The 22,390-nt window shown below is 39.9% G+C and overlaps 1 protein-coding gene across 1 annotated transcript in view; it reads left to right on the forward strand.

Moving 5' to 3' along the window:
• The window catches only part of IPMK (inositol polyphosphate multikinase), a gene marked incomplete at its 5' end in the record, with an annotated part of 40,510 nt that extends 18,384 nt beyond the window's left edge, over positions 1-22,126 (forward strand). The window contains 4 exons of the mRNA XM_083866203.1: positions 1,841-1,937; positions 7,547-7,719; positions 15,434-15,515; positions 16,481-22,126. Coding sequence (XP_083722329.1) covers positions 1,841-1,937; positions 7,547-7,719; positions 15,434-15,515; positions 16,481-17,115 — 987 coding nt within the window. The 3' untranslated portion in view covers positions 17,116-22,126. The remainder of the gene's footprint in view (positions 1-1,840; positions 1,938-7,546; positions 7,720-15,433; positions 15,516-16,480) is intronic.
• Positions 22,127-22,390: the final 264 nt, after the last annotated feature.

Genomic DNA, 22,390 nt, shown 5'->3' on the forward strand with positions numbered 1-22,390 from the left:
TGGACTTAGACATACAATTATGTGTCATCCTCAGTGGTCATGACGTGAGGAGAGATCAGTGCCCGGTGATGTGACACTGTGACTTGAAAGATACACACCCAGCAATTCTCTATACTTCAGATAACAGCAGTAGTGGCAGAGGGTGTGGTGTTGGGCATACCATAGAGTTTTGCAATACACTGTGCACATATTTGTGTGGTTTGAGCTTTCAGGATTCAGCCCCTTCCCTTAGGATCTTTTCAATGGGGCCTATACCGTGGGTTGGTTAAAGGAATGGGTCAAATTCAATACCTTAGCCTACAGTCAGCATGGATTTATCATACTCTTGATCACTACCCACTAACAGTGAGGGTGTCAGAACTGTGGCTGGTGCAAGCCCAGGACAGCCCTGCGTTAGTGGTGGGGAAGTCTCTCTGTTAGAAGCACACTGCTGGTTTGAATTTACCTAGTTTGAGATTTTTGCAGGGAAGCTTAAATTTAGGACAAACTCCCATTAACTAATTTTAATACTGCTGCTGCATGAGGCTCTGTCTCTAGTTCCTGGCCCTGCTGAGGATAGCCAAGGCTTGCCTCCATGCCCTAAAATAGCATCTGGAGTTCAGGTCCATTTTTTTTCTCCCTAGCTGTATTAACATAGCAACACCACAGGTGGGTATTTTGCATACCTCCCCTTTGTAGCTGCTATTGCCAGGTATCCCCCACTGTGGTTAAATGTGGCCTGACACAATGAGCTGAGCCAACTCTGCAGAGCTGTTAACACCTGACATTTTCTTTGCCTTGCTGCCAACTTTGCAGTGGGCTCTGGCTGCACTGCAGTGACAGCAGAGCCATGAGCATGCCCTGGTCACTGTGCAGCTTCCATGGGGATTGCTGTGTGCCCATGTAGGGCTGAGGAGAAGGACAGCATTCCAATGGCAGCACAACTGGGACATCTCTATGGGGAGTGGGATGAGATGGCTCCTAAATGCAGTAGCAATCCTTGTAACCTGTAGTGGTGTGGATGGAGATCTTTCAGTCTACAAGGCATGTGTAAGTGTATATGGGCAGTCCCCTGTGTCTGGAACTACGTCACTGGGTAGGACGGGGGAGATTTGGGCAAAGGAGTGGTTTTGAAACCCTCTTAACAATGCCACAAACTGGTAACAGTCATGCAATTCCGTAACAGATGGGATCCAAAGCTTCCTTTTAACTGCAGAGTTGTTCCTTCAGGAATATAAGCCAGCTGCTGTTTCCAAACTGTTGCTGTTATTTCCTACAGAGGTTGAGAAAAAAATGTTGAAAGCCTTAAAGCAAATTAAAAGAAATCTATTTGAACTGTGCATAGTGTGTGTAATGTAGCTACACCATGAATTCTCTTGGAGAAGAGGAGAAAATGCTGTCTAGTCTAATCTTCTGTACTTTACCTGATATAAATTAAAAATATTTGGATATATAATATGATGCGGTAATCCTATGCAGTCTTGAATGCAAATATGAGAACACCTTTTTCAATAGCCAGGCTTTGAAGTTAACAATTACAGTTTAGATTTTTATTGAAGTTAAGCCATAAATTGTGCTTAGGGTTGATGCATCGTTGCCACTTTAAAATTTGAAAGAGAGGATGCCATTCATTTATGTTGGACTGTGATAATTATCATCTTCATCTGGTATGTTTTTTAAATGTAAGGTAAATATCTTAGACTTATGAAAACAATAAAGTATAATTACAGGACAATTGGAAATTGTCATGGTTTAGCCCCAGAGAGCTACTAAATACCATGCAGCTACGTGTTCACTCCCCCACCAGCAAGACTGAATGTTTAAAATTATGATCTCTCCAACCCTCCCTATTTTATTTCAGGTTTATGACTCCGACTGTTGCGACAGCATTCTTCTGGAGCTGCGGGAATATCTGCCAAAATACTTCGGTGTCTGGTCACCACCTACTGCACCAAATGGTACTGTTCTAATTTTATCCTGAAAATTTTTCTGGAGACTCATTTTTGGCAGTTGTGAGCTCCATAGGGGTTTTTTGGACTTGTTTTGGAACACACTGACATTCCCTCTAACAGCTGGTTCCAGTTTGCAGTCCTGTGGCTGGATTAGGTCTTTGGAGTCTTCCTCCCAGGGAAGATGATGGGGTGTGGCTGTTTGTACAGCAAAGGTTTCCTGAGTAGCTGGGCTTGATGCACATTGGCCCAGAGCTCCTGCTCAGGGTGGGGTCATGGTGGAAGAGTGGGCTGGTTGCGTGGTTCACCTGTGTCCAGCCAGGTGATCAAAGCAAGAAGCATTTTGTGGGTTTGGGAGAAAGGAAAGATGCACACTCTGGGGCTGAGGAAGCATTCAAACTGGAAACTGCTGCTGTGTCTCCAGAGGTTGGATCCCATCACTGTACCTTACCACCCACAGCACTTACTTCAGCAGGTGCTATGGTGGGGAGTTCTGCTTGTCATCCTCTGTTTAAATGAAACAAAGATCTTAAAATTTGTGTTAGTATAACATTAGGAGTTGGGAAGAAAAGTTTGTCTTGGTAGAACAATTGGAAGATTGTCTCTTCAAGAGAAAATAGATATTTCGTATTAGAAACTAGATTTTCTTCTGGGGTCTTTTCTAATTCACAGTGGAGACGTGCAGCTTCTGCAACACACAGAAACAAAGGGATGGCATGAAATCTATTCTAGTATGTGGGCACCAAACTAGATGCCATGCTTCTTTAAAATAACTGCCTTCTCTTTATGCTGTCACTTGTTTTCCAAAGAAGTAGTAAGACAGTATCCAAAGACATGGTATGATATCTACAGAAAAAATGAAAGGAAGATTGTGGTAGTACCAGCAGTTTCTTAGCTCAGATTTACCCTCATGCTTTCCTGTTTGGCACTAAATCAAATAGCTCAACAAGAGCTATTTTTTTACTTCCATCACAATTTAATGTGTCATGGAGTTCACTTAATATTCCCTCTCAGTTGCAATTTTTTTTTTCTATTTGCAGTATGATCTTAAGATGTGAACATAAGTGGTCTAAGCAAGAGACAGTAATTCAACACATTGCTCGTTTGATTTGGAGATTCAAAGGCACTGTGCAGCGTGGGGCTGGATTTTGGAAGGTCACCACCAGTCATTCAGACAGAGGCAGTAGGAATTACTGTTTAAAGGAGGAGAAACTCTTGGTTTTGTTTGTTTTGCTTCTTGAAAAGGCTGTGCACTATCATGTGTCCTCTTCATAGAAAGCTATGGCGACAGTTCAACCAAAACACTGCACTGCCAACTCTGTTATCTGTAGTACTAATGAGCTTTGTGTAGTCTTGATAGAAATCAAAGTCACTGGAGATGATGGAGCTTAGCAGAGTGTGTGTGTATCTTGTTCTTAAATGTAGATTGAAGATAAATTTGTAGGTTTGCTGCAGCCTTGACATTGGAAGCCGACCTTTCCCTTGGCAGTCACAGCTCTGCAGGCTCTGGGATCACAGCTCTGTGCAACTCAGTAGTAGTGAACCCAGTAATTTCCTATTGTTACTAAATTGGTCATAGATGACTTCTGAGAAAACAATAGTCTGCTCTCAACTTGATTTGTGACCATCTCTAGGTTTCCATGTGACAGGTAATCAGGAACTGGAGTTTGTCAGGTGAAGAACATAATTTATTTCCTTAGAGAAATATTTAGGGAGAAGCATCAGCATTCTCTACTGAAAAAGTAGGTCAGTGGATGAAATTGCTAGCTAAAAGGGGTGAAATGTAGGAAGTGTGAGAATGTAGGAGATGTGACAGAAGGGATGGACTCCCAGTATCAATACAATTTGTACAATAACTCCAATTCTACTGAAATCACATACCCAATGCTGCTGCAAAGGAAATGGAGGTCGAGGTGGGATGCTGTTTTCCTAAGCTCATCTAAAATGGCTTGGATTTGAAATTTAGCTTCACTGGCATTGTGTATATTTGGAGTTTATTCACAAAGCAGTGGAAAAGTTGTTACAAAGATGTAGGAGCCATCTGCTGCTGAGTTTTCTTTGTGGCTGCCTAGTTGTTGCCTGTGCTTCTTTTTTTAAAGTAACTTCACTGCTGCTCATTTCATACTGTTACCTAATTTTGTTGCCTAACCTGAGAACAGGATAGATATAAATAACCCAACTTCAAACCTTTCTTTTCTTCCTTTGTTGCTGCTGGCAATTGAGGCTCTTAATCCTCTGTTTTGAGAAATGTCTCCTAAGTTATGAGAAGGAATCAGATGCCTTAAGTGATTTTGTCTCTTCTGCCTGCAGTGAGGACTGAATGCACTGGCGTGTTTGTGCTGAAGTCTGCAGTGGTTCATGCCATGGATACTTGCTGAATTTTAGTGGTCTTTTGGTTTATCTTCATTGGAACTGTAAAAAATATGTAAATAATGTGTTAAGCCACACCTTCCTGCAGTTGGTAAATAGAAAAGGGCAGGGCAAGTCTCTGATGAATGATTTATTTAAATCCTTGAAATGTATGGTTAAGACTATCTAACAGTGCAAGTTTTAATATAAAAATCTTGATGAATTCTTCTCTCCGTGGGGGTTTATTAATTTAATCTAGTTTTAGATGGCAAATGCATAATTTCCTGAAGCACACTGGGTTAGCAGGGCACTACATAATAATTTAGAAAGTCTGAATTGCTTGAAAAATCTGGAGGTTTTTGTTTAACCCAGCAAGGAGAAGGGAGGAGAGCACTCTGGGCTGAGGTGCAGACTCACTGATGCCCTTGAGAAGGACATTTATGGTCAGAGCTGCAGAGACTTGCAGAAATTGACTTGAAATTGGAGAGCAGTTGATACCGATCTGAGGCTTAACTTCATTTCCCTCAGTGCTTGGAGGTATCGTAGGGGTGACTGCTGGAAGTAGAAGTTACAGATGTGCCAATATTGTGGGTTTGGGAGCTGTTTCATTAGACTATTGAATACAGTGCAAATAAGCACCAAACAGTGCCAGGAAAAATGGGAGTGTAAACATTTGATCCATTTGTTTGAAGCAATAATGAGAAAAAGTAATTTGTTATATGGTACTTTATCTGGGTGCATTGCTCTGCCAACAAGGCCAACAAGCTTTGAGAGAGCAGAGGTGTGTTAACAGATTTAACAGGCCTGACTCTGAGCTAGTGGTTACCTAACAAAGATTTAGTTCCAAAAAGTGTGTGAGAGATGAGAGATTTCTGGATAACTTACTGGCTTTTCCTAATAATTAGTGTTTTCCAGGGCAGGTGTTATCTACAAAGGTAATTTTAATGCTTAAATTTTTAAAAAATAGTTATTGTTACATTTTTAGGAGGTCAGAAAGACAGTCTGGTTTAAGAAATCTGAAAAGGAGGGGGAATGAAGTGAGAGATATTTAGGACTTTTAAGTATTTGGGAGGTGCTGAATGTTGGTGCTGTCTAATTAAAAAGTGGGAATTAGACTGGTGCAGTAGAGAACAGTGGGATACCCACGAGTACCTATGGAAATAGATGTTTTATACTACTGTCTGTATGGCTTTATTTTAGAGCTGATGAAAACATTGCATCTAAACAATTAGTATAATTTTTTTATTTCTAACAGTTTGATTCTGGAGTGCTCACAACATGCTCCAAAGCATTTTGTAATTGGTGGTGAAGGACTGCATTCCTCTGAGATTTTTTTTGCATTTACTGTCTTTCTTCACCTCCCATGTAAATCTATGGCTCTTTGCTTTTGAGAGCTATGTACTGAAAACCTTGAGCTTTATTTAGTTATTTTCTGCATTGTTTTAGAGTAATGACACAAATCTGTTGATTGCAGTGATTTTTGTAATATGCAGAAAGAGTCAGAAGGATAGCACTTAGATTTTTACAATTTTTGGTTTATTAGAGATAGCTAACATATTTTATGGACTTCCCAGGTATTGATAGTGGTTTCTTGAAGTCCTGCAAAGCTGTGCTAATATCTGACTGAATTAGACCTCTGTATAACAACTTTGAAGAGTAAAAGTAGCACCTGCAGTTCAGGTGATACAGAATACCCTGCCAAATAGGAAGAGCGTTTATCCTGCTTCTCCTTTGGGGATATTCAGTGACCAAATATCAAGTGTGTTACCTGCCTGGGGCTCCTCAAAGTTAACCAGGAGTTATTTCAGCTTGGATGTATTCCTGCAGTTGTAGTTAGTGGGTGAGCCAGCCTATAACAGAACTCTTTTTGCTGTAGCTACATTGGTCCTGTAGCCCAAAGGACATTGAAAGCTGGTGAAGTGAGTTAATGGAAGAGTAGTTTTGTTTTGATTGTTTTAAATTAGTATATTGGTTTGACATGTTTTCCTAAAAATGACTACATTAACAAGGTGCCTAGTTCCATTCATACAGAAAGCAGGTATCTAAGGATTAAATCAAACCTGTTTAAATTAATAATTACATACTTTGTGAGAAATTAGGACATTTGATCATGATGGTGTAAAAACTGAAGCTCTCAGTAGGACTTAAAGTAGTAAAATCCCTTTCATTTTTTTCCCTAAGAAAGTGTTTCTACTTATTCTGTGAATGAAATGTTGCTTGTTCACTTTACCTTGACTAAGATGGTTTTGTTACCTGTCTGTACAGCTTTCCAACAAGGCACTTTGTGCCTCTTTTTAAATTTGAACTAGTTTTGCTTTCTCTCACGATCCCATTTGAGATCATGCTGCATGAGTGGGGTATAATACAGTGGGGGTTTTTTTGTATTTGAACTGCATTAAAACAAACAAACAAAATTATGGAATAGGCTGTACTGGAAAGAAAAGCAGGCTTGAAGTTTGTCCCTGGTGACAGAAGGATTTACAAAGCACACATGAAGAATGAGACCAGTGTTGAGGCTGTCTGTTGCCTTCTATTGCCGTGTCCTGGCAAGGGCTGGAGGTGGGTGCAGCTGTCTCCCAGGCAGAGTTGTCTGAGAGTCCATTTCTATTTCTGATAGTCAGTGTGGGGCTCATGCTGATTATGATAATTTTCATCAGGTTTTTCATACTCGTTTAAATCTTCAGACACTCCAGGTAATTTTGGTGTTTCATAGTCTGGCCACCCTCCCAAAGGGACTGTTAGAAATGGATGAAAGGCAGCCTAGGATTCTAAGAGCCTTTTCTCCAAAAGGTGTGCCAGGAGAAATGAGTGCAGATGAGAGTGGGATAAAAAGAAGCAAAATGAGCTGCACTTCAGCCCCTGAAGGCTAGGACTGAAATGTTTTCTTCATTTGTAAAATGACACAAGAGGCCATTGGAATTGCAAAACCTGCATTTGTATGTGGTTAGTAATGCTCTGTGTGATATGGTAATGGCTTAATAAAAGTTACTCATGGATTTTATCTGGGCAATAATTTGAATTTGAATGCTAGGTTAACACATGTTAATTGTATACAGTTTTCTGAACAAGAAAGCATTTAGATTTTCATGGCAATAGAATTTATGGATGTCAGTGACCATGATTTAATCTGCATTCAGAGACAAATTTGACTCTTAGAGAATTCATGTGATGTTGAGCCTTAAACTGTTCACATTCCTCCACAGGTGCTCAACACACAGAAGCTGTGTAATAATTTTGCACTGTTAACAAAAGTCTTGGTTTTTGGACAGATACGTATCTAAAACTGGAAGATGTGACTCGGAAGTTTAATAAGCCCTGCATAATGGATGTCAAAATAGGGCAGAAGAGTTATGACCCCTATGCTTCAGCAGAGAAGATCCAGCAGCAGGTCAGCAAGTACCCACTGATGGAAGAGATTGGCTTTTTGGTTCTTGGAATGAGGGTAAGAACTTGTCTTCACTTCCAGTTTATGCTCAGGCCTCTTGTCCTACACCTGGTACAGCAGCTGGTTTCCCTAGCAAACAACAATCCTCTTGAGTTTTACATGAATACTGTGTTACCTGAAGGTCTTGGTAGTGCTGGTACCAACTGTCCTGTGCAACCTGTTCCAAAGCACTGCTCTGCTTCAAAACAATGATTTAACTTGACTCTGTCCATTAGGGCAAGCTGTTTGCAACCTGAGCATTGTATATGTATACAAGAGAGGGGCTGAGTATTTAAAACTGAACATAGTTGCAATTAATTCTTCACCACCAAAACAGATATTTAAGATTACTAAGAGGATTTTTGTGTGTTTGTTTTCTTTCAGGTGTATATCAGAGATTTACAGATAGTGAACCAGTCTTTCTAATAATTTAATGATGAGCTGTATCCTCCACATTTTTCATCTTGATATTCTGTTTTTAAGTAAAAATTTTATAATTTTTCTATTTAGGGAAGAGTAAGTGAGCTCTCATAAGTGATGCATATAGCCATGAACAGCTGCTTATGTTTTACATTTAAAAATCTTTACATCAGAAGGAAACTTCCTTTGATATTTACACACTCAAGGGGTAGTCAGGGATAGTTGAGCATGCAGACATCCCTGTTAACTCTTAGTACTCTTAGAAATACTGAGTCAATATATGTGTATTGGCCACTTTAAAACTTCAATGTAAAGAAAAGCTGTACAGGGCATTTGTGGCTCAGTAAGAGAAATGTGTCGATGTCACTGATGGAATTCCAAAGAAGTTTTCTGCAGTGATAGGTACAGGAATAGTTTTCTTTTTGATGTGAGATTTTTGCTTTCCTTCTCACACACAAAGCCAGAGCTCCTCAAGCTCTGCATCAACATGCACAAATGGCTGGAGACTTTGATAAGCTTCCTCTTTGCTGTTCAATAGCAACAGCAGCCAGATTGCACCATTGTTCAAGATAATTCTAATATCTCTGTAATGTTTTGTGCAGAACTGCCCATCCTCCCAGCCCATAACTCTGCTTTGAGATAAACTGTTATATAAATTATAGTGGTCATGAGTGGTAATTATGTGAGCCTATGAGCAAGAATGTGGGAGTTAAGTCAAAAAACAGCCAAACAGTTTGGATGGAAAAGGAAGATTACAGGTTATAGCTTTGGATTTGGTTGATGTCATTACATGACCTTTCTTATCTCATTTGTAAAACAATGTGCTTCATGTCCTTTGTTTCATGACAGTGCAAAAAGAATGATGGATTGTTTCTATGGTGTGCTTGTGACTATTGTTTCTAACATTGTCACTTACGTGTGTCTCTGTCCTGTTGCAGAGTTTTTTTCAGTCTCCTAATTCAGGCTGGATGTATAATGATGGTTCTCCCAAGTAGTGCAGTTTTCCATCCAGTTTTAACTAGATGAGATTTGGATTTTTGCCTTTGGCATGTTGGAAGTTGTTTTCCAAAGAGAATCGAAAGATTCCTCCTGCCCTCACAGAGCACTTGGCAAAGTCTGAATTCACAAGGCATGTTCTCTGCCTCTTCATTATGGGATGTTCTCAGCTTGTCTGCTTGCTTTATTTTTGCAACATTCTGGCCATGCTATAAAACCCTCCTACACAGATCTGTACTGCTCAGAACAGCTCATGTGCTGGTTGTTCTTGTTTGTTGCACAAAACATGATGTAATGAGGAGGTGCAGGGGTTTGGTTTTAACTTCTCCATTCAGTGTTTTTTTTACCAGGGAGGTGGGCTTGTGTGGTACATTTTTACTAGACCAAGAAGGAGAGGGCCAGGAAAAACAGGGAACGAAACAATGCTTTTTCTAAAACTCCCATCATATAAGTTGTTAGGAAGAGATAGAAACAAAAAAGTGTTATAGATGGAGATTTTACCCCAAAATCTATTTTTACCCAAAAGGCTACTGAAGCAGCTTTTTCTTATGCATTGGTAAACAAGCAGTCATCTGTTTATATATAAAATACATATGGTGTGTCCTTAAAAATAGGAGTCTCCTGTCTAGCCCAGCATTAATTTATGTACACAGTTCTGGCATTTCACCTGTATTTAGCTAAACACACTGAATGCATGGAAATACCTTTAAAAAGCAGAGTGATTTCAATAACATTGTTTAAAAACACAGTTCTCTTAGTGCCCCTGGATCCCTGGAATTGTCCGAGGCCAGGTTGGATGGGACATGAAGTGACCTAATGTAATGAAACGTGATTGGAACTGGGATGTCTTTAAGGTCCCTTTGAAACCAGATCATTCTGGGATTCTGTCAGAGTGGACACGATTTATTATGAAACTAGTTAGAGTTTATATAGAAATTGGAAGTCTCAGGTACTGTTGCAATAGCAAAAATACAAATAGTAAGATGGTTTCAGTAGTAGACATACAAACGTTACGAAATCTCTTAGCAGCACAGGCAGTGTTAAATGCAGAGCATTCTACATGCTCTTGATGAGTACAAGCACAATGTGTGGGCTGTGCTCTCATTTCAGATTCACAGTCCTTTTGCAATCCACAGTTTCCAGATTCTGTAGATTCTCTTTTGTTTCCAGGACATCAATTGCAATCTCACTTACTCCAAATATTTGTGAAACACTTTTTTAAAAGCACAAAGTGATGATTATGTAATTTCATTAATATAGTCCATCATTGACTTCTATTGTTTGTCCCTATGAACAGTAAATATGTAGTAATCAAAGTTGGTTTTACAAGTGAATTTTCTCATCTATAGCACATGATTCTGCAGGATATTTTCAAATTGACTGTAGCTGACTCTGTTTTATGAGGTTTTTATGAACTCTTTCTAGTATTGTGGTAATTTTCACAAGCTCTGATCTGTTAATAACAAGATTTAGGAGGGAAGTTGGAATTAAATCTTGCATCTGGTTCAGATTCTTCTACACTAAAAAATTACCTGGAGCTTTTACATTTTTAAGTCTAATTCAACCTTTGATGTTCAAGAAAACAGGAAGACAAAGCATAACAAAACCTAAAAGAAAACAAACAAACAAAATTCCATGAAACAGTAAATAAATAAATAAAATCATAGCCCAAAGAAACCAACTGAAATCCCTGAAAAAAGAAATCTTCCTAGCTGGAGCAGGTGGTCTTTTATTCCCTAAAATAAATTTATTCTAATGAGATGCTTCATGGAAGTTCTAAATCTAAAAATCTAAAAATACTGTATTAAACTATTTTTAAGATGGTTCATGATTTAATTGCAGTATTGTTGTTTCTTTTATTTAGGAGATTAATAGTCTGCTTTTTCACTAGATAAAATTCCAACATCATTTCATTCTACAACCTGTTTATGTAAGGACTTGGCTAAAACTATATATTGACTGTCTGAGCATTTGGGGGTGCACTTAGTCATGTGAAGCACTCAAAGTAGTCCAGATGAACAAAGAAGCAAAATGGGCAGAGTAATACCTAAGTGTAGTCTTGGAAATGAGGGAGCAGGGATGCATCCTTCAGCAGCAAGCAGGGGTGTGTATACATCCTTTAACCACTTGTGGTCTAGCAACAGTAAATTAAGTTTAAAAAAAAGTAAAAATTAGAGAATGAGATGTTTAGATAAGATGGATTTGGGTAACTGCTCATACTCTCAGCAGCGGTGGTGATGTGAGAGCATTACTATAAAGCAGGAGGGTCCCTGCAGAGCTGGGGGTGGATGCTGGTGTTGGATGTGCCCAGATGAGTTGGGGTGTCACTTGCTTAGCCCCACCTTCAGCTTGTGGCTCCAGCCTTGGTAGCAGCTGGGTACTGACCTTCCAGAGTGCAGAGGTGCCTTTTTGTAAACAGAAACTTCTGTGTGATGTCTAAGCACTCGCTCACCCCTACCTGTATGCAGCTGGTGAGTGTATTTACAGAAAAAATCTGAGGGGTGGGAAGCTCAGCCCTTGGCCCTGTGGAGTCTGGGTGCCTCAACATCAGAGCAGATATCTCCAATCTCCATGTCCTTGCTGAGGACAGCAGATCCCAAACTGCCCTTGTGCGGAGCGTGCAAGGGAGCAGGGATGGGCAGTGGGAGCTGCACAGGAGGCAGCTTTCCAGGCACTGTGGGAATGTCAGGGCCACACAGGTCCATGTTGTGCATGTCATCAAGATGATCTTCGCTCTCCAGGTTCTCTGTGGTATTCTACAGGCCTGCCCAAAATAGGTTGGGTTTTTGGGGTTTTTTTTCCCAGTTTCAGTGATGTGGATTAGCAGATCTTTTTCGCAGATGTGAAAGAGCTCTCTGCAAGTTACTGAATAGGGGTTTTTATTTGTGCCAGCAGTATCTCCCCCAAATAGTTCTTAGCATGTATTTAAATTGTATTTCTGGAAGTCAGGGAGTTGCCGCAGTAAGAATTTGAACAGTGTGTACATTTTCCTGCCTTACCATGGACATTGATACTGTATTACTATAATTAACATTACATAACATTTAGTATCTGTTTGCCTTCAGTTTAATGTCCTAAAGCTGAAGATGCAAGGTTTCCAAACTCTGTATCTTTGCTGAGACCTTGCAAGGGTTGTGCTTTTTTAAGGACTCTGCTGGACCAACTTCTTATTTTAATTCAAGGTTTCCATCAGTCCAGGAACATCAGATGTAGGAACTGTAGCTGAAAAAAGGGTACAAAAAAGAAGGAACTGTAGTTGAAAAAAATTACAGAAAGCTGTTTTGGTATGTGAACAGCAATGACTGAACACCTCACAGGGAGAAAAAGCCAAGTGCAGGTTTATAACATCTAAAGATGATTTCCCTCAACCGTTAATGGTCTGGATTTTTTGATGTCCTGCCCATACAGAGTCACTACTGTGGCTCATTGTAAAATGCACCTGTTAGCTTGTTGGATTCCAGAGCCATTTGTGCAGGAAACTGAGTGGGGCTACTTGTAGGCACAAGGAGAAGCCTTTGCCCTGTCAGCCAGAACAGCTCTGAACTTGCATAGTAAGAATACGTAAAAATGGCTGATGAAGCAGGAGATTTCTTGAAGGCAGTGTTTTGCAGCTCACAGAAAGTTTTCTTGCACTCTGCAGGAAATCTGCCAGTGGATACAGAGCTAACACATAACAAGCTGTGGCAGGTGGATAAGAAGTGAGATTTTCCTGTCTAATAATTTCTTGACTGCTGTTAAGGTTACAGATCTGACTTGTCATTTGTTCTGACAGAAATGGGCTAGTACAGACAGCTGCAGCAACAGGGATACAGAAAAAGCTGGTTCAAAGGCCAAGTGTTGTTTTGGGAAGGGTTAATAGCAGAGGATTGGTGGTGACCATGTGAACAAAAGCACAGTAGAGGAAGAGGTCTGTCCAATAGGAAGTTGATTTTAGCCTCCTGCTCCTCCAGCACAGCCACCCCTGTGTTTGGGCGGTGAGGGTGGAGCAAGGGCTGGTGAGAGATTGATTGGGTTTGAACTTGGCTTTCAGCTCCCTTGCTTTCAGAATGTTTGTATTTGAGTGAGGTTTTCCAGGAATGTTCAACTAGTCATTTCCTGCAGTTGCGGAGAGTCTCGAGGTGGTGGTAGGGGACAGTTTCTGTGATTCTCTGGATCTGTTGTCATTTAATGCCACTGGCTGCAGCCAAGGGCCTTCTGAGTGCACAAGGCAGTTAAACACACACATTACACTTGTGCTGTGTGATGGGGCTTGGTGCTTGGTCACTATTTTGTATAGTTAAAAATGTGCTGTTAATGCAGCATGCACATCTGCCTTGGTGTTTATAAGCTATACAGAAGGACATTTGGGGAATGGTTTTGTTCAAATTATGAGAAGAAGTGGGGTGGCTTCTTGAGAAACCCAGTTCAGAAGCTCAGGGTCTGATGTGCTGCTCCAGCGTTTCTTCAGAAAACAGAATGAGCTTGCAGATCTTAATCAGCGTGTTTGAGGTAGTGCCCATGTCACAAAAACTGCAGTTCCTACGGGAGGAGATAAGGTTCTGGTAAACAAGATGGTTCTGTGGGGTACTGCTGCAGTGCTGATGTCTGCAGAAAGCTGCCTCTGGGCCAACTGCATGAGAATGCTTAATATCATTAAAATTGAAGGCACAGCTAGTGAAAACTTAGTTGTACTTATCAGACTCTTGATTTTCTTTCTAAGCAATATTATTCTTTATTTAACTACATTTGACTTGCAGCTCTTTAAAAAGTTTTGAGACTTTTGGTATGTTTTTGAAGGTTACTTTGGTATCTGAAGTGTTTACATAAGTAACCTTTGAGTTTCTTTGTCATGCTGTACTACTTTTAGGTGCTTTGGAAAAAAAGCCAGCAAAAACTGAGTGGAGAAAAATTATTGTTCTTGTGAAATCAAAATCACAGTTGTCAGATGCAGTTTTAGAGTAACTCCTCTGTACTATGGCCTTCATTTCATAGACATGGAGGCCTCAGTTTCTCCAACTATCCTAACAGCATTTGAAGTGTCTCTGCTACTGAGTTCGAACATTTAGACTTACAGCTCTCTATTTTTTTAGAATAATGAAAACTGTTTACATCAGTTCATGGTTGGTGACTTAAAATCAGTTTCTACACACTATGATTTAAGTTCCTCAAGCACTGAGTATAATGACTTCTGTCTTTTTGTCAAAATAAAAGCTATTTGAGACTGTTCTTCCCAGCTGCTTTGCAAAACAGGATGTGGGGATCTGTGTAATCATACTGGATTTATTGTTGTTTGGATAGGGGAGAAACATTTCAGGGCGATGGGCTGTAATGAAAACAGGGAATTCTATTTTCTTTATTTAATGCTCCTTTTTATTGGTGCTGTTTCACTGTCACGGACATCATTGATTGGCTTCAGCAAGAATAAGGCCCTGGAGGAGGGATGAGGAGCAGGCACCTCAGTAGTGTGCCCTGACTCTCTTTCAGTGGGATCCTCTCTTTTTACAGCAGTGAAGGGAGGGCAGGGCTGTGGATGGGGTGAATACCACAGAGGTGGGTGGTCTGAACAAGTGCCAAGCACCAAGTTCCTGCAAGAGACAACTGCCTGCTTGGTAACACCATTATTTCTGCAAATAAAAATTGTCTACACTCTCATAAACAAATTATACTTGGGCCTTGCTGCCTCGCACGTTTCTGCTATGGAAACATTTCAGTGTGAGAGAAAATATGTCTATATGTGAAGCAGTTTTGAAGTTCTTAAGCTTGTACAATTCCTGATATGGACAAAACTGTACCCATGTGAGTTGCCTCCCTTTCAGTTGGGAGCGGAAGTACTGCTGTTGATGCTGCAACCAGCTTTTGCTTGGCTGCTGATACTTTAGTGCAGCTTCATTTGCTCTGATGGGTCTTACAGAGCTGGGCCTTGGTGGTCGCATACAGTAATTGTTACTGATTTGCTGTCGTGCTAATAGTCTTATAGTTTCAACAACTCAAAATAATTGCATTGAAATTTTTGCTTTGTTGTCTTACTGATTTTACATCCTCAGTAACAGAGATAGGAGTCCCATAGTTCCAGATCTCAGTTGTGATTTGCAAGGCCTTATAAAAGAGTTCCCTCTAATGGGTACATTGCTTTTTGTCACCACCAGGATGTCTCTGGCGAAGGAAAGCTGTAGCTTTGAGACCAAAGGCTGAAGGGAGAGTTTTGGAGAGCACTACAGTGCACAGCAAGAAATGCAAGGGCTAAATGTCTTGTGGCTTGTCTGTGAGATGTCTCTTGCTCTGCAGAAATACTAGTGGATCAAAATACACAGGGATCCCCCCTCTTTGCCTCTTTCAGGTGTACCACGTGTCTTCAGACAGCTACGAGACACAAAACCAGCACTATGGAAGGAGCTTGACCAAGGAAACAGTAAAGGATGGTAAGTAAGGGCATTGGAGTGTCAGAACTTGGTGTGCTTGAGTTTTTCATTTAAATACTTATTTATAGAGCTGTATGGAAAAAGTGGTCTGGGTGTTCCCATTTTAAAAGTCCTTTTTTGTCCTCATGTCAGGTAGGTCTTTGGTGGTTCCCTGTAGTATTTGAGCTGCCTGTCAATCTGAAATTAAGTGTGCAGTTGGCTGTAACAGCAGTGCAGACTATAGGAACTTCTCTTCACATTTCTTTTACCACTAATAAGGGGGAGAGGATTCTAGAATTCAACTTCTTTGCAGCTTTGAAACTATAATGAAATAGAAATATTTTAAAAGTATTACATGTTGTTATTATAAATCCATTTTTTTCTCTAGTTATCTTCTGTGAATATCTAAGTGTGTTTTCTGTTCGAAAGCTACTACAAAAGCATCTTTCAATTCAAAGGACTTTATCAGTTGAAGTCAATCCACATGTTGCTCTATATTAACAATCAGTAAAAATGCTGCCATCATGGGGCTGTTTGCTGACTGTTATTGCAAACTAGTTATTAGTTGACACTTGCTCATCTGTCCCCCAGCAAGGGACAGAAGGTACACACACAAACACACTGATAAATAGCAAGCTGCTTGAGCCTGTTTATGCATGGAGAGTTTAATAGGTCCCTGCCCAAAACTGTCCAGACACTTGTTAAGCTGACGTGGGAGCAGGAACCATGTTCATTTACTGTGTTCTTGATTAATTGACTTTTACTTAAAACCCAAGCCCAAGCTGTAATATTACACAGGTGATGTGACTGAAGGTCTCAGAGTTCTTAGGTTCGCTTTGGGTTTAGTTAGGAATTGCCTGAACAGAAGCTCTCAGAATGATGTCTATGCCTTCAAATAAAAACTATTCTCTTCCCAAGAGAAATAAGAACAGCTTGTTTTCTGTTCAGGAGTTAAAATAATCCCAATATGTGTGTATTTCTTGCAGGCATCTCAAAGTTTTTCCACAGTGGGTACTGCTTGAGGAAAGATGTGATAGCTGCCAGTATTCAGAAGGTTGAAAAGATTTTGGAGTGGTTTGAGGGCCAGACACAGCTCAACTTCTACGCAAGCTCTTTGCTGTTTGTCTATGAAGGTTCGTGTCAAGCGACAACTGTGCGGTTGGGTGACGTCACCTTGGCAGAGAAGAGAAGAGTGCCCAAAGGCCTGTTATCAGGTGGAGATGTATTGGAGTATAACAATAATATTAATGTAATCAATTCTACAGAGAATGGAAAAATTGAAGCCTCTGTAAACAAAGGGTTGTCTAAGTTTTATGCACTTCACAAAAAGGCGTGCTCGAAGAGGCACCACAGTCAGCTCTCGCTGAAAGTTGAAAACTCAGAGCAGGATAATGTGTGGAAAACCAGCACATGCATTACGCAGGAGCACCTGAATGGAAATGTTCTACCCCAACTGGAAAAAGTTTTCTATCACGTGCCAGCAGAGACCAAGGAAAGTGCAAATGTCGAAGTCCGAATGATTGATTTTGCTCATGTGTTTCCTAGCAACACAAAGGATGAGGGCTATATTTATGGTCTGAAGAATCTAATCACAGTACTGCAAAATATTTTGGATAACTAAATTCTTTGCTATGTTTTTTATTGGGGGCCAATGATAAAGAGCAACAACATGAAGAATTTCTGCACTTGTAGTTCTGTATAACTGGGTTTGTATTGTTCTATATTTTATTTGTCTTTGTACTTTTGGTAGAAGGGTTTAACTTTTTATAATTTCACTCAGGAAAAATATTGATAGTTAATTAGGAAGTGTGAAAGGATGAAGATACTTGAGATAAAGCAGGATAGATAAATTAATAGAATGAAATGTATGTGGTTGGCTTAAGTCCTAGGACCACCAGAAGCAAGGGTTATGTTAGTTCCTCTAATGACTTTAGCATAGATGACATTTTTGCCCGCTTAGCCTTGACACTGAGCCACATCTCCATTAAGAGGTGTTTAGAAAATAGACTGAAAGTTGTAAGGTGCAGGATTGATGTCCTCAGTACTGCCCTTGTGTTTACTGTATTTGAATAACTGGAGTAACTCTGCTTGGAGAGAAATCCCATTCTGAGTCAGCAGTCTCACCTGAAGCCAGTGCATCCCAAAGTGCTTTTCCATGTCATGGGACAATATCATTGTTCTTTCAGTCCTTCCCCTTTTGTGGATGTCTGTAGCTGATGTTCACCACAGATGAGCTACCATGTAATTTGTGTTGAGGTGCTAAGAAAATGCTGGAGTACAATACCATAACAGGCTTAAACTGCACAACTTCTAGAGAAACTGTTTGTTCCTAAGAACGAGTGAAAGAAGGCAAATGCAAGATGTTCCAGGAACTAATTTGATTTAGGAGATTGTTAGTCTGTTAATGGAGTGTCTGATGCTGTGATTAAGGAAAATGTCTCACTCTGTTCTCATGGCCCTTCTCCAACAACATTGCTTTAAAAAGCAAACTAGTAGAATGGGGAAACAAGTGTTTTGGGTGAGTGTACAGAGCTGTGCTGGCTGTAAGCCACTTGTATTCTTGCAATGAGCATTTGATGCTCCCACTGCTGGGGAGCACTGACTGGAACCAGAAGCAATACGGGCAGAGGAGCCTCCTGTGGGATCGTTCAGCCTTGGAGCCACGAGCTGTGCCACCCCTTGTGCCACTGGAGCTGTGGCTCTCCCGTCCTGGGCTGCATACACTGCAGGTTTGTCTCTTTAATGACACACAGGCAAGCTGTGGAATTTGAAAGCTGTCCCATTTCCTTCCTTTCCACAAGAAAAATTCAACTTTTGTATGGAATACTTGAGATCAGGATGATGTTGTATCCAAAGCAATTTTGGTATGTCCCTTCTGTATGCGGAGTATGTGGCTGTGCTGCCATGCATATTACAATGAACTGTGTGAAAAGTGGGAATGGAGGAGTCTTGCCATCCCTAGAGCAAGATTTTAATGCTTAAAGCATTTCCAGGACAAAAATGTTTTAAAATTAATTTGGTCATTGGAAACATACATTTTTTTCATGTCGACTTAGTGACCCTGTGGCCTTGCTGCTCTCTCTGTATGATGTTCTGCACTATGCACTCAGCTGTGTACACATCTTGACAAGTTCTTCATTGGACATCTGTTTTCTACATGACAAAGAGATTCTTACTTTTACAAGCAAATATGTTGGTTTAAATAAAGCTGAATTTTTAGTTCCATTTGAGAGCTTGGGTTAATTGGGAGAAACAGGGTATTACTATGTGTAGAATTACATGGTTTAAACTTTAGAGCTCATATTGGCCAATACATTCAAGATTGAAACCAACCATTTAGTAACATGGTGTTTTAGAAGTATGGGAAACGGGGCTTGCAGGAAAAGTGAGACCAGTGTGTGGAAAATTTTATGGGAAATACAGTGAAGTCTGAGGGGGAAAACACCGGGAACAGAGGGACTTACTTTCCTACCTGGTATTTCTCTTGCACCTTATAGTTAATATATTCCCAACTCTCCGTGAATTAATTTAAGCCATATTCTAGAAAGAGTTTGTGGTTTTGTTTGCTTTGTCGCTGGTTTCTCTGTTATGACTTTGTTGTTCTATCCCGTAAATAGTCAACACGAGGGTAGTCCGGACTAGTAGTGGCCTTGTATCATAAAGTTACAAGGTTTTATAGGAATATATGGACAAAAACATTTCAACATCATCATTTTTGTCCTCTGTAATTCATCTCTTCTGGATTTTAATCCATTTTGTACCAGAGAAATGAGGCATTTTCCTCAAATCAGTTATTGGAAAATGATTAGTATGCACTTAATACCATGCACTCTCCTGTCTCTGCTTTAAGATACATGTCCTTGGTGTTTGAATGTTCTTTAAGTATTGATTGTTTTGTTGGCTATGGCAGTATTTGTAACATGCCTGGAATATTGTCAACCTGTCAGAATGTTTTGAATAAAAAAAAATTTATCATGGTTTTTGTACCAGTAGTTATTATGAATGTATTCCTGATAATTTAAAATGTAGCTTGAGAAATAACAGTATTTTTAATTGGAAATTGTGTAAATAAAGCTTGCCGTGGAGATGTTTGGGCATAGTACCAGCTGTGAGTTTGAGCCTGCAGAGGCCTTATATTCACACTTGCAGATTTTAGACATAGTGTATCTAGTGTCTTGTGTCTGAACCAACTGTTTTCAGTTACAATTGGAAATTAATTCACAGAAATCATTAAACAGAATACATAATTAATCAGAAGAGAAAGAGGGAGGCAGTGGGTCACTGTACTGATGTGCTCGCAAGGACTGATCTCCTTCCCTCTCAGCAATGCCCCTTTTGTTCTCTGGACAAAGTATACAGGACAGGCAACCATTACATGGAAATCTTGGAATAGTTTCAAGGCTTGTAGGTGTTTATGTCCCATCCAACAGTGGGTTGCTGCCCCAGACTAGTGTGGTGTAGCTGGGTGCTGCCCTGCTGAGGAAACGGATGATTTTAAGCAATAAGACTTGGGTTTAGCAGAGCTGACTCTCAAAAAGAAAGAACTCATGCAGCATTGTCATTCATTGACTCTGAGAATATAGGCTTCTGAAGCCTTTCTGCCTGGGTGGTGTCAGAACTGGGCTTAGGCTTACCTAAGGAGAACTTGAGTTGTATAAAGTTTTATGAAAAGCATTTACAAATGTATTTTTGAATATGGGTGGAATTTGTTGCATAAATTGCATTGGAAGTTACTATATAATACTATATTACCACTATGAAATACTTAAAATAATTTGTTTTATAAGCTGAACTGGAGACTTTACTTGTAGTTGTTATTCTGATGAAACTTGTACTGTTTTATTTCTTTCTACTGTAATGCATAAGCAGAGTGTTCTTTTCCATAATCTCACAGTTCCATGGAGAACTTTTAAAAGTACTGAGTAGATTAGAAAATCACCAATTCCCATTAATTTGATTAACAAGAGTGTGTATGGTCTTAAAATATTTCAGTGCATGTAATATTGTAAGTAGTGTTGACATGCTACAAATCTAAAATCCCAGTAAAACTTCCTCACCTGCAGGGAGCTCCTGATCCAGGTCTGGATTGTGCAGAGTGTAAATTGGTCCTCCTCAGGTGTGCCAGCAGCAGTGGTGGAGGAATGGTGTCACCTGTCAGGTGTGCAGGGCTGTTTACATTATGAGCCTAAAACCATTGGAGGGACTTGTTCACCTCGTGATGGGAAGCACAGTCAAATGTAAGAAGACACTGGAAGAGTGGAAACTCACATGTACACTTGCTGTTTAAAGTTAGGATTCCTTGTTCATCCTCCTAATTCCTTTAGGGTTTTTTTTTTTTCCCCTACATGCAGTTTCCTCCCGAGTGCCCTTGCTGCAGGTGGCATCATGATGGGAATCTGTGTTTCCTAAAAAGCTTATGCTCCATAACTGCTCTTGAAGTGCCACTATTGAAAAACACCATAAAATGCCTCAAATACTGTGGGAATATGCTCTCCCCTGACAGGAGAGTGGTTGCTGGTGGACAGCATGATTTGATGGGAGACTGGATTGTAGACTTTGTGTGTGAGTTCTTTACTCATTGAAGAGGACATTCTGGGGGTGAGGTGAGTGACAGCTGAACTGTGTGGAGTTTTCTCACTGCAGTTCAGGTGCAGGTTTGGGTTTAAGGAGGTGTAGTACAGCAGGGAGCAGTGAGAGTTCCTAAGGAGCCCTGAGCAGGACACTGGCTCCATGCTGTGGGGATAGAGAATGGCTACAAGTAAAATCCAAAGGCTGCAGCTCTTCAGGTGTCCCACAGATAGAATGTGTTGTGCTTTTTCAGTGGGTTAGAACAGGATGTTATCTGGGAAGTGCATTCATCACCATAGCCATGGGCCAAGTTGTGTCTGCTTTTCATGTTCACAGCAATCTTTAAATTAAAGCTGCAGTAGAAAATTGTCATCCAAAGGGCAAATATGTTTGAAAGGGGAAAATAAGTAAACTAAGGGTTGTACTGCAGAAAAATATGTTTCAATAAATACCTTTTACTATGGTCTTGTTTGGTGGAGATGAGCCTTGTGGATTTGGAGTTTAATTTGTTGTGTGACATTCAGTAGCAAAGTCAGAACAAAGGTATTTCAAAACACCTTAGTTTGAATTACGTACATTGGTTCAAGTAGTTATTTTATTTCATAGGTCACCTTTAAAAAAAGTAACTTCCAAATACAATGTGTGTTGTACCTGACTAAATGAAACTACAGTGCACAAAGGCACTTTAATCCTCTGGGAACTGTACTGGAACATAGATAAAACCATGTGAAATTGCACCTGATGCTGTGTTGTTAATAGTTTTTGAGATTTAAAGTTCTACATTCATTATGGTTGATGAATGAATGTGTCTAGTCTCGTCTCAGTTTCTTTGATCCAAGTGTCTAAAGCTGCCCCTCAATCTCCTCTGATCTGTATGTGTTTGTAATTTCATTTGCTATTTTCTGACATTCCTGGGTCACAGGGAATATTGTTAATATTACCCATGTTTATTTTATAAAACATTGTACTGTGCTATCTACCAACTTTTGTAACTTAATTAGTGATATTTAGGGTCATTCTAATAGCTGTATATTTGGTAAATTATTAAAATTTTCTGTAAGTGACTTGCAAGTATAATTGATTTCTTTTAAATACAAGAATATTGTTGAGAAAAAGTTGACTTGACTCTTACCTGCACTGATGAAACCTCCTTTCTTTCTTATTTCTTTTTATTGTGCACTCTATAAGGGGTTTCCCTTGGATTTACCAGGTTTGCTTTACCACCATATTTTTGTCACACCATCCATTGCCATCGTTTGTTGGGAATACCTGCTGGGTATACAAGAATCATCTCTATAAAATAAAAAAAAAAAAAATTCCACCCTGGA

Source organism: Zosterops lateralis (assembly GCF_965231275.1).
Source record: "Zosterops lateralis genome assembly, chromosome: 8".
In the NCBI taxonomy this organism is placed as follows: domain Eukaryota; kingdom Metazoa; phylum Chordata; class Aves; order Passeriformes; family Zosteropidae; genus Zosterops; species Zosterops lateralis.